At 49.5% G+C, this 14279-nt stretch overlaps 1 protein-coding gene across 1 annotated transcript in view; it reads right to left on the bottom strand.

Moving 5' to 3' along the window:
- Nucleotides 1-587: 587 nt before the first annotated feature.
- Nucleotides 588-14279, bottom strand: part of REG4 (regenerating family member 4) — an 18708-nt gene continuing 5016 nt past the window's right edge. Inside the window, exons 3-6 of the mRNA XM_008064755.1 lie at nt 12634-12731; nt 8481-8618; nt 6434-6539; nt 588-734 (exon numbers count right to left, since the gene is read on the bottom strand). Coding sequence (XP_008062946.1) covers nt 673-734; nt 6434-6539; nt 8481-8618; nt 12634-12731 — 404 coding nt within the window. The 3' untranslated portion in view covers nt 588-672. The remainder of the gene's footprint in view (nt 735-6433; nt 6540-8480; nt 8619-12633; nt 12732-14279) is intronic.

Here is a 14279-nt window from a genome sequence, read left to right as displayed (position 1 = left end):
CTCTACTCCAACCAGCGCTACTGCTGGGGAGGGCGGGGCAGAGACCCGGGGAAGGAGGCGAGGGAGCTTGGGTGTATTTCTGAGTAGCAGCTCGCCTCTCTGCTTTCACCACTACTGAATTGGAACGCAGAAACTGCCTGTGTCTACAGCTGTTTATTAGAAGCATGTTTGGTCCACATGAGCCCAGGAGGGTCTGTGCTGGTCAATGTTTCCCTGACCAAAGACAAAATGAGCAGGTGGCTGAGGGAGAAGCCGTGGGCACTGGAGAGAGGACGGAGGGCTGCAGACACGGACGGGGCTGGAGGCTGGCCTGGAGTTTCTTCCTCCTTCCTCCTGTCTTCAAACCCTTACCCCGCATGGCCAAAGACGCAGTGGTTTCGTTGGTTGGAGATGCTTTCTCCTAGGCTGCTCAAGAAAGACGGCGAGAGGGACGGAGGGGAGAGAGTACTATGGGAAAGGACTGTAGGGTGAACATTGAGAGTTAGAAGCTGCTGCTGTTCCAGTGCTGCAGTCTCTGTCTCTCAGCTGAAGGAGTCAGTGCGATCGGGGCCTCATCCCTCCGGGTTGCCAGGTTTGCTCTCTGAGACAATGGTCAGATTTTGCCATCTTGGCAGAGAAGGAAGCGGAAAGGGATTGTGCAAGGGCGGCAGGATCTTGATTCTTGCTCTACGGTCAGTACTTGCACAGGAAATGTTGGCGCTTGTTGCACTCGTTGTTGCTCCAAGCTAAAAAGTCTGTAAGACAAGGACAGACACTTAAATCCCTCCGGTGTTGTACTGAGCTTCCCAGAGTTACTGGGTGCTTTGCTCTGAGCCACAGATAAGGTGGTGTGATGGTAGGCCTTATGAATTAACCTGGCTGGGCGACGGTGCCCGTCTGCTCGCTGCGAAGGCCTTTTGGAGACGCGATTGCCGTTCATGTCAGTGGACGTTGGGTAAAGCATGCTGCCTTTCATCGCGGGGTGGGACTCGCCCAGTCGGTTGAAGGCCTTAAAAGACTGAGGGCTCCCAAAGAGGAAACGAGTCTGCCTCCAGGCTGCCTTGGGACTCAAGCCTGCAACTCGACTCTGGCAGGAATTTCCAGCTCTGCAGATTTCAGACCTGCCAGTTCCCACAACTGCATGAGCCAATTCCCCCAAGTAAAGACCCTTTCTATACATCCCGTTACCTTTGTTTCCCTGGAGCATCAATCCAAATGCAGACGCTAACTTTGCTCACAGAAAGAAAAACAATTGAAACGTCACACACTACGGCAGAAGCTCCACTCCAGCACTGTTTTCGAGAAAAGGCCAGGCTTGACATGAATCAGCTGAAAACAAGGGGCTCTTTAGTGCTGGACACATGATACAGTGAGAACGCTGAGGCCCCAGGAAGCTCCTGTTCAAAGTTCAAAGAACAGAAAGCTGCAGAAGCCAGTCATGTCCCAGCAGGCCATCCACTTACAAAAAGGACCGAGAACAAGGAAGAGGTGGGCTTTTGAAGGACTGGACACGTTTTTTTTAAACATCGGAGTCTCACTCTGTTGCCCAGGCTGGAATGCAGTGTCAGGATCACAGCTCACCCCAGCCTCAACCTCCGGGGCTCAGGCGATCCTTCCACTTCAGCCTTCCGAGTAGCTGGGACTCCAGGCATGCACCACCACGCCTGGCTACATTCTTTTTTGGTAGAGATGAGGTCTTGCTATGTTGCCTAAGCTGGTCTCAAACTCCTTGACTCAAGCAATCCTCCCGCCTCGGCCTCCCAAAGTGCTGGGATTGCAGGTGTGTACCACCATGCCCAGACAAGACTGGAGTATTTCTGAAGGGAGGTTCAACTATTTCCCTCCCAGAGACCAGACTCCTTGGTATCACGGGTCATCCTGACAACTGCAGCAAGTGAGGAGTCATTCCCTGGTCAGGTGTCTGCTTGGGCCCTGACCTGCTGATCAGCGGGTGCTGGGTGGCTGCGAGTTCTGGGGAGAGGACGGGGTGAGGTGCGCCCCCTCCCACTCCTAGTTCTCAGGAAGCCTAGAGGGTGGGTCCTGCCCATGCCAGCACGAGGGGCACAGAGTGTCCATGAAAGAGGACTGTAAGTTTGCTGAGCACTTTCACAGAGTGGGGCAAAGGCAACGTGACACAAAGCCACGGGCCAGGAATCTGCTCCAAGTGCTGCGTGAGTCTGGTCTGGGAGCACCACTGGTTAGGACCCTGCCTGAGGAGGAGTGTCTCGTTGGGGGTCCCTTGGAGGTTGCCACCATTGAGCATATGGGTCATCAAGGAGAGCCGCTTCATACAACCAAGGACAGCACAGCAAGCTCACCCACACACCCTGATCCAGAGAAGGGTCTGTTTTCACTCTCCCCCCTCCTCAACACCAGAAGGCTAAGTCCGGGAAGGGCGTGTGAGAGACCATGCCTCTCTTCTCCAGGATGTGGGGTCCACGGGCCTCGCCTGCATAGTGATACGCACGTCACGTGGAGTAAATAATTAGTACTATTATTTCCCTCTTTTCATAGAGAGGTATTTGAGGCACAGAGAAGTAAGAAATCTGCACAGGATCACACAGCCCGGTTAAGTGGAAAACCTGGAATTCTACCTGGGGCATCCAGAACGCAGAACCTCGTGCTCCTGACCACAAACTATACTGAATATGAAATTTCTTTTCTTTTCTTTTCTTTTTTTTTGAGTTGGAGTCTCACTCTGTCACCCATACTGGAGTGCAGTGGCCGCTCCCGGCCACCGCAGCCTCGACCAGCCGGGATCAGACGATCCTTCCACCTCAGCCTTCCAAGTAGCTGGAACTACAGGAGTGCGCTACCATGCCCGGCTAATTTTTTAATTTATTGTAGAGGTGAGGTCTCGAACCCATGGGTTCAGGCAATTCATTCACCTCGGTCTCCCAAAGCGTGGGATTACAGGCTGAGCCACCGAGCCCGGCCACAAAATTTATTTTCAAACGATAACACAACCCTTGTTATCATTATTAACTGTTTCAAAGTGAACCCATAGATGAGTCAGGAAACGCTGTGAGCTGCAATTTTCCAGAGAATCACAGAATAGGTACATTGTGATATAAAAGGGAAAGTCACCTTGGGAGGCTGAGGTGAGTGGATTGCCTGAGCCCGCGAGTTCGAGACCCGCCTGGGCAACTTGGCGAGACCTCATCTCTACAATAAATAAAAAAATTAGCTGGGTGTGGTAGTGCATGCCTGTAATTCCAGCTATTCGGAAGGCTGAGGCGGAAGGATGGCCGGAGCCCAGCAGGTCGAGGCCTGCCCAGCAGGTCGAGCCCAGCAGGTCAAGGCCGCTCCCGGCCACTGCACTCCAGTCTGGGCAACAGAGGGAGACTCCAACTCAAAAAAAAAAAAAGGGAAAGTCAGAAAGGACCACAGAAGGACATGCCGAATAAAACTTCCTGCAGTTCTTTTCTAAGTAGACACAAAAGAGGAACAAGTCCTGTCACCGAGAGAGAAAGAGAATGTGTGTGTGGCTGTGTGTTGTAACATTAATATGATACCTTTTGAATTTAAAAATAGAAACTGATTCTGGGGCAAAATCCCTTTTACAAACAAAAAATGGCATTGATGGGCAGAGAGGACATGCTTTTAAATTCTGCCTGCCACCAGTTTTTCTTTAACCCTCGCTTCATTCCTTGCGCTCTTCTGTTCTGAGAACCTGTATTCTGACAGCCACGAGCTGGGCTAAGAGTGATAAAAAAGAAAATGCAAAGAGGTGGTGTGCTTAAGAGAACAGTGGTATAACACAGGCAACCTCACTGCTGACCCTTGTTGATGGGATCACGACTAACAGGGAAAGGACTGATTTTTGTTTGAGAACTTTGTCTAATGAGAATCTCAGATTCCTGGGGACGGGAGGGACAGTGGGAGACATTTGGTCTACTGCCTCCCAAAAGCTGGTCTTGCATCCAGCCCTGAGATTCTCATGTGGGAGCTATGAAAAGAGAATTCCTGGTCTCAGGCTCCTGGCCTCAAGCGATCCTCCTGCCTTGGCCTCCCAAAGTGCTAGGATGACAGGTGTGAACCACCGTGCCACCTGGCCAGTATTTGTATTTTTAACTATATCCTTCTTTTGATTCTTTTGTGCCATCGAGTCTCTCTTCTAACACTTTTATCTTTTTGTTTCTTTGAGTTGAAGTCTCACTCTGTCACCCAGGCTGGAGTGCAGTGGCATGCTCATGGCCACTGCAGCCTCGACTTCCTAGGAGGGGGAGGAGAGTGGAAAAAGATACTTCTCTGGATTTTACTGGTCTCAGGTGATCCTTCTGCCTCAGCCTTCCTTTTTTTTTTTTTTTTTTTGAGTTGGAGTCTCACTCTGTCGCCCAGACTGGAGTGCAGTGGCCGCTCCCGGTCACTGCAGCCTCGACCCGCTGGGCTCCGGCCATCCTTCTGCCTCAGCCTTCCGAATAACCGGAATTACAGGCATGCGCTACCACGCCCGGCTGATTTTTTGATTTATTGTAGAGATGAGGGCTCGCCAAGTTGCCCAGGCGGGTCTCGAACCCGCGGGCTCAGGCCATCCACTCACCTCAGCCTCCCAAGGAGTTGGAACTACAGGCACGTGCCACAATGCCCAGCTATCTTCTAACACTTCTAATGCTTCAGCTAGGATAAAGACAACAATGCTCACCTTTTGCTTGGTTACCTCTAGTGGTGGGTTTCTCGCTCATAATAAGGATAGCCTATTATGTGTTTAAACAGTGCTAACTGTTCAAAATTTCTTCCTGGATTTAGATAAAAATCCACATTTTTGTAGCTTCTATCTAGTGGTCTTAGTTGTGTTCCTTCCATCTGAGCTGACTTCTACCTTGAACAGCAGCAGTAGTTTGTTCAAGCTGGGTCCCTCTTTACCCTAGCCCGGTACCTGAGTCCTCAGGCCAGGCCCCTACAGGAACCACTTCTGGGCTAGCAGGAAGGTCCAGGTACCCCTTTAAGGCCTACTAGACCCACTGGGATGTTCTCAAATATACGACCTTTGGCATCAAGAATCCTTTTCATCTTAGATATTCTGTGTTCTTGCTGAATTCTGTGTTCGGCTGAAACCTTCCATGTCACTCATTAGCTGTGGGTCTCAACAGGGGGTGAATTTGCCCCCATTAGGGGATATTTGGTATTGTCTGGAGATATTTTTGGCTGTCACAGCCTTGGAGGGGTGGTGGTACTGGCATCTACTGAATAGACCAGGAATGCTGCTAAGCCTCCTATAATGTACAAGACAGTCCCCACAACAAAGAATCATTCAGGTCAAAATGTCATCAGCACCAAGGTTGAAAACCTGAACTCATTAGCATTAAGAGCAAAGAAGGAAAAGCAGGCCAGGGAAAGGACTGTGTGCAGCCGGCACATGGGTTTCTGGCCACCACGTTCTGGGGACAGGACTCAGGGAAACAGACAAGAGGGAGGAATCCAGGCAAAGACTGGGTTTCCAGGGTTCATGGGGGCAATCTGATATTTTTTTGAGTCAGGATCTCACTCTGCTGCCCAGGCTGGAGTACAGTGGCATGATCACAGCTCACCACAGCCTCAACTTCCTGGGCTCAGGCGATCCTTCTGCCTCAGCCTCCTGTGCAGGTGGGACTATAGGTGTGTGCCGCTGTGACCGGTTAGTTTTTTGATATTTTTGTAGAGACAAGGTCTCACTATGTTGCTCGGGCTGGTCTCCAACACCTCCCACCCCAGTCTTCCAAAGTGCTGGGATTATAGGCTTGAGCTACCACGCCTGGCCAGGAACCTGACTGGTTTTTTTTTTTGAGTCGGTGTTTCATTCTGTCGTCCAGACTGGAGTGCAGTGGCACGCTCACAGTCACTGCAGCCTCGACCTGCTGGGCTCAGACGATCCTTCTGCCTCAGCCTTCCAAGTAGCTGAAACTACAAGCATGTGCCACCATGCCCGGTTAATTTTTTGATGTGTTGTAGAGACGAGGTCTTGCCATGTTGCCCAAGCTGGTCTTGAACCCATGGGCTCAGGCGATCCTCTTGCCTCCGCCTTCCAAAGTCCTGGGATTACAGGCATGAGCCATCGCACCCAGCTTGGGAACCTGACTTTTAAAGAAATCAGAAGGAATTCATCTGATTTCACCACACGTATTTACTCCCTGCGGTCTGGGATTCCCAAAATGTGACTGATGCCCACCTCATATATATGATATGATTTTAAAAATAAGTGTATTTAAGAAAAGACAATGAGTAGATTTAAAGAAAAGATTGAGTAAATAACCACATGCCAGGTGCATTGATATGGCAAAGACAGTAAAGTGACCACAAAGGACCGAAGGTTGCCAGGCCATTGTGTGGTAAGGCCATTGTCCTGCAGGAGGAAAGAGTTGCTGGTGTGTACTGGGAAGGGCTGGGAGGACCCCCACATCCATGAATGCTCTTCCTGAGTGAAGAGAGGTTGCTGTGAGTTGGAAGCCGTGAGGGGTGGCACACTAGAACTTACTTTTACTGGAGCTCATCTCAGCACAGTGCTTGTTTCCACCCGTGGACCTTCCAGACCAGGCTCTGTACAGAAATGTGGCCCCATCGATCCACTGCCAGTGACGCCTCTGCAATGACAGGACATGGAAGAAATGTACAGGTCATCTGTCCACCTGCTCACAGCCAAGGTGTTTCCCTCAGGCCACTTGAAAACAAAGTTTTTATTGTAAGAATTGGGAAAGTACAAAAAGACATAAAGAAGGAAAAATAGAAAAGTCATTCCTTCACCCACCAAGAGAAAAACATTACTAATATTTTAGCCTGTTTTTTCCTGGCATGAACATTTTTATGTGTTACTACATCTTTACATACTAAAAAAAGTGATCTTAAAAATATATATTCCATTTTGTGTCTTGTTTTCTAAGTGCTTTTTAATGGCAAGGGTGTACCATAATTTGCCTTAACAGTCTTCTATTGACTGACAGACTTGTGGTTTCCAATTTACAATTATTATTCTTATCATATTTTTGAGTCAGAGTCTCACTCTGTCGCCCAGGCTGGAGTGCAGTGGCACACTCACGGCCACTGCAGCCCTGACCTGTTGGGCTCAGGTGATCCTTCCGCCTCAGCCTTCCAAGTAGCTGGAACCACAGGCATGCACCACCACACCCAGCTAATTTTTTAATTTATTGTAGAGTTGAGGTCTCGCCAAGTTGCCAGGGCTGGTCTCAAACCTGTGGGTTTAGGCAATTTTCTCACCTCAGCCTCTCAAAGTGCTGGGATTACAGGCTTCAGCCACTGCACCTGGTCCCAATTTACAATTATTATAAAGACTATTGCTATGACCAACTTTGTTTATAAAGCTGCTTCTGTACTTAAAATTATTTCCTTATGATAGAATCCCAGAAGTAGAATTAGTGGGTCAAAGGGTATAAATATTTTGAGTTTATTAATCTGATTTACTAAAGTGCTTTCCCCAAACCAATTCCATTGTGAGAATTTACCTACTTACCGATTGGGCACAAAAACAGTTTCTCCATTTCCTTAAAAATGTTATTCATCAAGACAAAGCAAAATCTGATAACCTGACACCAAATTATATTCTTGTTTTAATTTCTTTAACTACTGGAGACATCGTACAATTTCTAGAATACAATTTGCCTCTTATTTTCCTTAGTCATGATTGTAAAAAATTAAACTAGATATAAATGTAAATATTTAGTCTACCTCTGACTGACAGAGTTCTGTCTGATTGGTAGCAATGTGGATACATAAAAATAAAAAATTTCTGATGGTTAAATAAACACCATTAGAAGCTAAGTGATTGTACAAAATATTTGCAACAACTATGGCAAGGGACTATTAGTTTTTCCATAACATGATGTTCAAGAAGAAAAAACCATGAAGATTTTATAGACAAATACACACATTCGTGAAAGTGAGTCTATGAAGTGTGGTATCATCAGCAGTTTTATCAAGAAACAGAATGTATGGGAGTTCTCTCCTTATGTTCACTATGTTTGTTTGTGTCAACTGTAGAATCTATTAACTGCAGATCCCCGTCTAGGCCTCAGCAACCAGACGTTCCTTATAATGAGGTATTCACAGAAAGAACAGCAAGAGTCCAGTGGGAAAAAAATTAAAGATAACATAAACAACACAAAAGCATCTGAGAACAAGTTTAGCTGGAAGTTTTCAACTTTAACTCAAGAACCAATGGGGATCTAATTAATCTGAGTCTCATGACAGATCTGTGTGTGCCACCCACACAATACACTTACGCGTACTTTTTTTTTGAAGGCTCTGGAAAGCTGGTAGTTTTGTGTTCTACGATTCAGGCGGACCTCAATTAGATAGAGGGTCTATAAAATGGTGCCGTTTAAAAGATATCCTCCTTAATAGGAACCGGGTCCCTGACCTCGAGGGCTTAGTCTTTATCCATGGAGGCGCATGGCTGAAGAGGACCTACCGCCTGTGCCCTAGTTAAGAGGCTAGGAGGCCATTTGCCAGAAAGGGGCTGTCAACCAGGCTTTCCCAAGCCGGCATTTGTGGGCCAAGCCTGAAGTTACCTTCTGTGGGTCATGCAGGCCAATGCATATGGGCTGGTTTCTCTGATAGCCACTTATGTACTCTGCTATGGTGCTGGCTTCCTTTGTATTCAGGACAGACACCAAGTGAGCTCCGTTTCCATAAGACTGACACTTGAGCTACATGCAAGGAGAGGTCCCATTAATGACGCAGAGGTCTAAAGAACAGCTCTCTCCTCAGAACCTTAGTGTACCAAGCAGAACGGAGGCACACAGCCCCAACCCTCCAGAAGTTGTGACCCACTGAAGACTTCCTGCCATCCTGGGAGAAAACACAATGGCCACAGTGTCAGGTTGCAGAGGAAGAGGCAGCCCAAGAGATTTGGCCTCAGAAGCGCCTGGGGCCCTGCCTTGCCTCTCAGTAGTGTACGTGACCTTGACAAGTCAGGTCACTTCTCTGAGGCCCGGCTTCCTCATCTGGAAAGCAGCGACAGCTACCTGGGAGTTGTCATGAGGACTAAATGAATTATAATTCTGCATTCCAACTAATCTCAGAAACCACTGGCTGTGAAATGTGCCATGATTTTAGGTCTTATCAAGAAAGAAAAAAATATCACTGCCACCAAACCTACAGCACGCTGCTGTTTGTAGCACACACCTGATTTTGGAGGTGTTAGAATGTGAGCACAATGTGCATCACAGAACAGATCCCACGGTGGTGCTCTTCATGGGACCCTGCCCATGGACCGGGCGCCTCCCATGTGCCGTCTCATCTAATCCTGACTGTCTTCGGAAGGAGGAGCTGCCTTTGGTTTGCAGATGGGGAGAAGGGCATCAGGAAAGGGCTGCCCAGCACGGGGAGAGAGCCCAGGTCTTTCGAGCCCAGCCTCTGCCTTCTTAACTTTAAATTATTATCACCCTATAGCACACACGAAGAACACATTGTAAGCTGAAAACAGTGGTCGGTAACTTATTTGCGACAGCTACCGAATGAATACAGGATGACTTGCCTAAACATCTGGAGATGTCCTCCAGAGGAGCGGGGACTCCCACTTGCTGGTCTGGAATCCCCGCTGGCTGAAGATCAATGTGCCTATTCATCTGCCTTTCTTCAACAGTGACCACACCAGTGAGTCTGGCTGGATTCGCGGGCTTCTAGAGGCTACTATGTAACTCTTTGCTCTGTTGCAACTTTGAAAGCTTTCAACTCTAATCTCTAATCTGTTTGTATTCCTGTATGTCTTTATACTGAGCAAAATTTTTTCCTTCTTCCTCTACATAAATTCTTTCACATCCAAGGGCATGCAATCTGACTTTTTATGGATTAATATATGATAATGTCCCATTGTTTTAAGGATTGTATGGAACATGTGACACGATTAATTCTTGTTCTATAACCAGAAATCCATTGTTCAGTTAAACAAGGCAAAAATATGTGTGTGTATTTTTTTAACATTCCTCTGGGGTTGTGTTCCAGGATCTAAGAAATTGAATTGATTTAATAAAAACATAGTTTGGGCTGTGGTTGCTTAGGCTTTTAATGTTCTCATTCTTGCTTTTACTATTTTGCCCAAGATTAGATGTGGTAACTATTTAATCGTATTTTAGTCCTCACACTTGCATATCTCTTTATAACACCAACATACTTCTATAGCTGCAATTCTATCTTATTCTCAGGTTTGTGCAGCTTGCAAACTAGATTACCAGTCAGCATTTACTGAGTGCCCACTGTGTACCAGCTACAAAAGATTCCTGGGATAGAAGGGGAACCGGCTTGGAGTATTTAGGTGATGTCTTTCTTCCCGGTTCTCATAGCCGGCAGTAACGGAGCTGTAAGTAGGGCTCAGACTTCTGCCTCTCAAGCACGAGATGGGATGTATATGTGCGTCTCACCGCTCCCTCCAGCAGAGGGAGTCCCAAGAGCCAAGGGTGGCCAGCAATGTTGACAAGGAACCGGTCAGCCCGAGGCGGCCCCATTCAGGCCTGCTTTGGCCTTCCTGTCCTGTCACTGCACCCTGGTCCTGGGGCTGTTAAGTCTGCTAAGGTTCCACGTCAATCCTGTGGAAGGGTCTTGCTTTGAGTGAACTGAGCATCTACCCTCTACCATAGGCTTTGTGCAAGTTGTTTCAATGCATCCACCCGACAACCCAATGAGGTAAAAAGCATCATCTCTCTCTCTTTTATTTTTTTGGTGTGTGTGGGGGTCAAGATCTTACCCCGTCGCCCAGGCTGGAGTGCAATGTCATGACTATGGCTCACCGCAGCCTTGACCTTCTGGGCTCAGGTGATCCTTCCACCTCAGCCTCCTGGAGTAGTTGGGACTCCAGCATACACCATCACACCTGGCTAATTTTTTTTTTTTTGGTAGAGGCGAGATCTCTCTATGTTGCCTAGGCTGGTCTCGAACTCCTGGGCTCAGCCTCCCAGAATAGCTGGGATTCCAAGTTTGAGCCACCGTGCCCAGCCGTTATCCCATTTAATAGTCAAGAAACAGGTAAGGTGAGCTATAGCAGCACCTAATGAGTGGCCGAGCTGTGACAAACTCAGGTCTATATTATGCCACTGTTCTCCAAATATCTTGCTCTTTGTTTTCACAGAACTAGCACTGGCACCTCTGTGACAGGCAGTACTGATGTCTTTTCAAGATTCATCGAGTTACTTCCCTTTCTTTTTTTTTTTTTTTTTTTTTTTTGAGTTGGAGTCTCACTCAGTCGCCCAGACTGGAGTGCAGTGGCTGCTCCCGGCCACCGCAGCCTCGACCTGCTGGGCTCCGGCGATCCTTCCGCCTCCGTCTTCCAAATAGCTGGAACTACAGGCACACACTACCATGCCCCCTAATTTTTTGATTTATTGTAGAGATGAGGTCTCACCTGCCCAGGCGGGTCTCGAACCCGTGGGCTCAGGCCATCCACTCACCTCAGCCTCCCAAAGCGCGGGATTACAGGCTGAGCCACCGAGCCCGGCTGAGTTACTTCCCTTTCTAAGAGCTGAGGGGAAGGTCCACAGCTCTCCTGAGCTCGTTTTTCTTTTCCTGCCTGGAGAGACTGGGAACTTCTTTCCTAGCATGCTCTCTCCCTCCCCCTCCCTTCCTCTCTCTCTCACTGGTCAATTATTCAGGACTGAGCTCAGACTTTGCTGAGTCTGCTTTGCTGTGTTTGCTACTCTCACTGTAATCTTGGGGAAATCATTTATGCTCACACTGTATTGGCGCGATCTGTTGAAATGTCACCATCTTGCTTAATCGTGGGCTTTCCCAGGTCGGAGAGGCTTGCGGTCGCTGTCACGAGGTAGGTGCTCCATCCCTGCCTTCTGTCTTTCTCTTTCCGTCGTTGAGTCTGTCTACAAGGGTTTTGAAGCCGTCTGGGCCGAGATCATGCCACACAGTGCCCGTGTGGCTCCCCCAGCCAGGCCCTCGCGTTAAATGGCCTCAGTTCAGAACGATGGCAGTGCCCATTCCCCTCAGCCTCCTGGAGTAGCTGGGACTCCAGCATGCACCGCCACGCCTGGCTACTTTTTTTGGGTAGCGGTGAGGTCTCGCTATGCTGCCTAGGCTGGTATCAAAATCCTGGGCTCAGGCGATCCTTCAGCCTCAGCTTCTCAGGGTAGCTGGGATTGCGGGCTTGAGCCACCGTGCCCAGCCGTTGTTATCCCCCACCCGGCTGAGGCAACTCACTTTGACTATCTATCTGGCTGTCCTTTAGACAAAGATTCAGTGAAATGCAGTCAATATACCATGGGCTACGCAGGGCGAGGGAACCGTCCCTCTTGGGACTGCGCCACCTCCTGCTGGTGCCTCTGAGGCGTCTGTTCCAGGCCTGTCTACAGGCCACTCTTGTTTCTGATTGATCTGGGACGGGACTCAGTTGTTCTTCTGGTAAGCGCCTCTTCTCCTCACCCTCTTTTGATTTATAGATCTCTGTCCTCTTGACTGACAGTGATTTGTTGAAGGCCAGGGCTGCTTCTTATTCATCCTTACGTGCGCGCAGCCCATGAGGGTCTGGGCATGTTGTGCCCGCTTATTCGATGCTTACAACACTGCATGAGTTGAACCCACAACCCTCTTCATTTCACCAGCCAGGGGTCTTCTCCTCAGAACGCCGAGGAAGGGCCCTCGTTCCGGAGTCAAATGCGATCTGGGACCGGGCTGGCCCCTTGTTGGAGAGAAGCCCATCCAAGCACACAGCAGATGTCTTACCTCGGCATCCGACCAGCTCCTCAGCTTCCGGAAGTATCCGTAGCAATTAGACCTATGGTAAAACCATCCGGTAGCACAGCTAGGTCTCATGATGATCTCTGTGCATAAACAAAAGGCAACGACAAGTTATGATAGCGAAAATAATCCATTCCCAGGTTTGATAGAGTTTGCAGATCCAGACTCCATCCTGACCAGAGATGTATACTGTTAGTCTTTCTCCCAGCCTTCCCCAAAGGGGCCTGTGGCCTGTTACCAGAGTGACTGTGCATTGGGAAAAAGGGAATAATCAGACTTTCCTGGGATTAAGGAACACTGGCTCTGGCATCAATTCCAAGAGACCCAGAATAACACTTAGGTCCCCAGTCAGAGCAGGGATTATGGAAGTCAGTCGGTGGAGTCTCAGCTCAGTCCATCTCACAGTGGGTCCAGTGGGTCCCCTGAAGCCAACCTGTGGTCATTTCCCCAGTTCCGAAATGTGTAGCTGGGACAGACATACCCAGCAGCTAGCAGAATCTCACATCGGTCGTAGCGGTCAAGCAACTGTGTTTGAAGGTAGCACAAGAGTGGATGAGGGGCAGCGATGATTAGGAGGGAGACGTCCTTTGGCCTGAAAGGTACGAGACAGGCTGGATGACAGTTGGGCTGGAACTTGAGAACAGGTGGACTGTGTGTCAGCACCAGGGGAGGGGACGCTGTAGACAGAGGGGACGGGCTGGGCACAGGAATGGAGGCAGGAAGTGGAAGGCATGCCGGAGGGAGCAAGCGCCTCAGGCTCCCTCACGGTAGGGCGTCTGCCAGGCCGCTGCGATGAAGGCAAAATGGGAGTCAGGGCCTGGAAACAGAAGAAGCTGTGCTTGCAGGCTGCTGATGGTGAGACTGAGATCTGTCCCGGATTAAAAAAAACGGGAGAAGTAGCCGCTGCGATGCAGAGAGGCACACGCTCTTCTAGCAAGTCAGGTGGTGAATGGGTCACGTCACTGCCTCTGAAGGTCCTTGAAGAGGGCCAGACGGCTGGGTGGGCAGAGGGCCCAGGGGATGCAGGGATGCCAAGCGGACACGTTCGGGCTTTGTGACCATGTGGCTACACTCTGGCTCCAACGGTGGGTGCAGGGTCTTTCCTTCCGCAGTGGATGTCCAGACAGTAGATGCCACAACAGTATCTCACTTCTCGCCACTCCGGGGACACTGGGTCCCCACTCAGATGACACGGCTGCCACTCGTTTGTGCCACCCTCTGCTTTCTTTCATCCCCTGCTTACAAAGCCCCAGGGGTGTCCCTTGCTTTCAGGTCCGCTCCCGCTCATCCAGCACGTAAGAGCTCTCGCGACCTGGCTGTGTCGCCCTCTGCAGCCATGCCCTTTGGGGCTGCAGCCCCAGCTCTCACCTAACCGGGCGAGACTGTCCGAGAAGACGTGTCAAAGAGGAGCCCAGATCTCTGACCTTACGTCTGAGGACAAGGCCCTTGAGTCTGAGGACAAGGACCGCACATCCGAGGACACCAGCTGTGCTCCCGGTTCAATGCTGTGTCCTCGGAAGTGACGCTGCTTCGCCGTCTGTGGGCACACACGTTCGGACAGGCCCTCAGGCACCACAGTTTGGATTTGCCTGGATCCAGGCAGTGAGGCCAGAAGGTCTCGGGACACACAC

The sequence above is a fragment of the Carlito syrichta genome, unplaced genomic scaffold, assembly GCF_000164805.1.
Source record: "Carlito syrichta isolate Samal-C Ts95f unplaced genomic scaffold, Tarsius_syrichta-2.0.1 Scaffold308000, whole genome shotgun sequence".
Lineage (NCBI taxonomy): Eukaryota > Metazoa > Chordata > Mammalia > Primates > Tarsiidae > Carlito > Carlito syrichta.
Note: the sequence above shows the minus strand (reverse complement) of the source record. Positions and strands in the feature narration are given on the sequence as shown.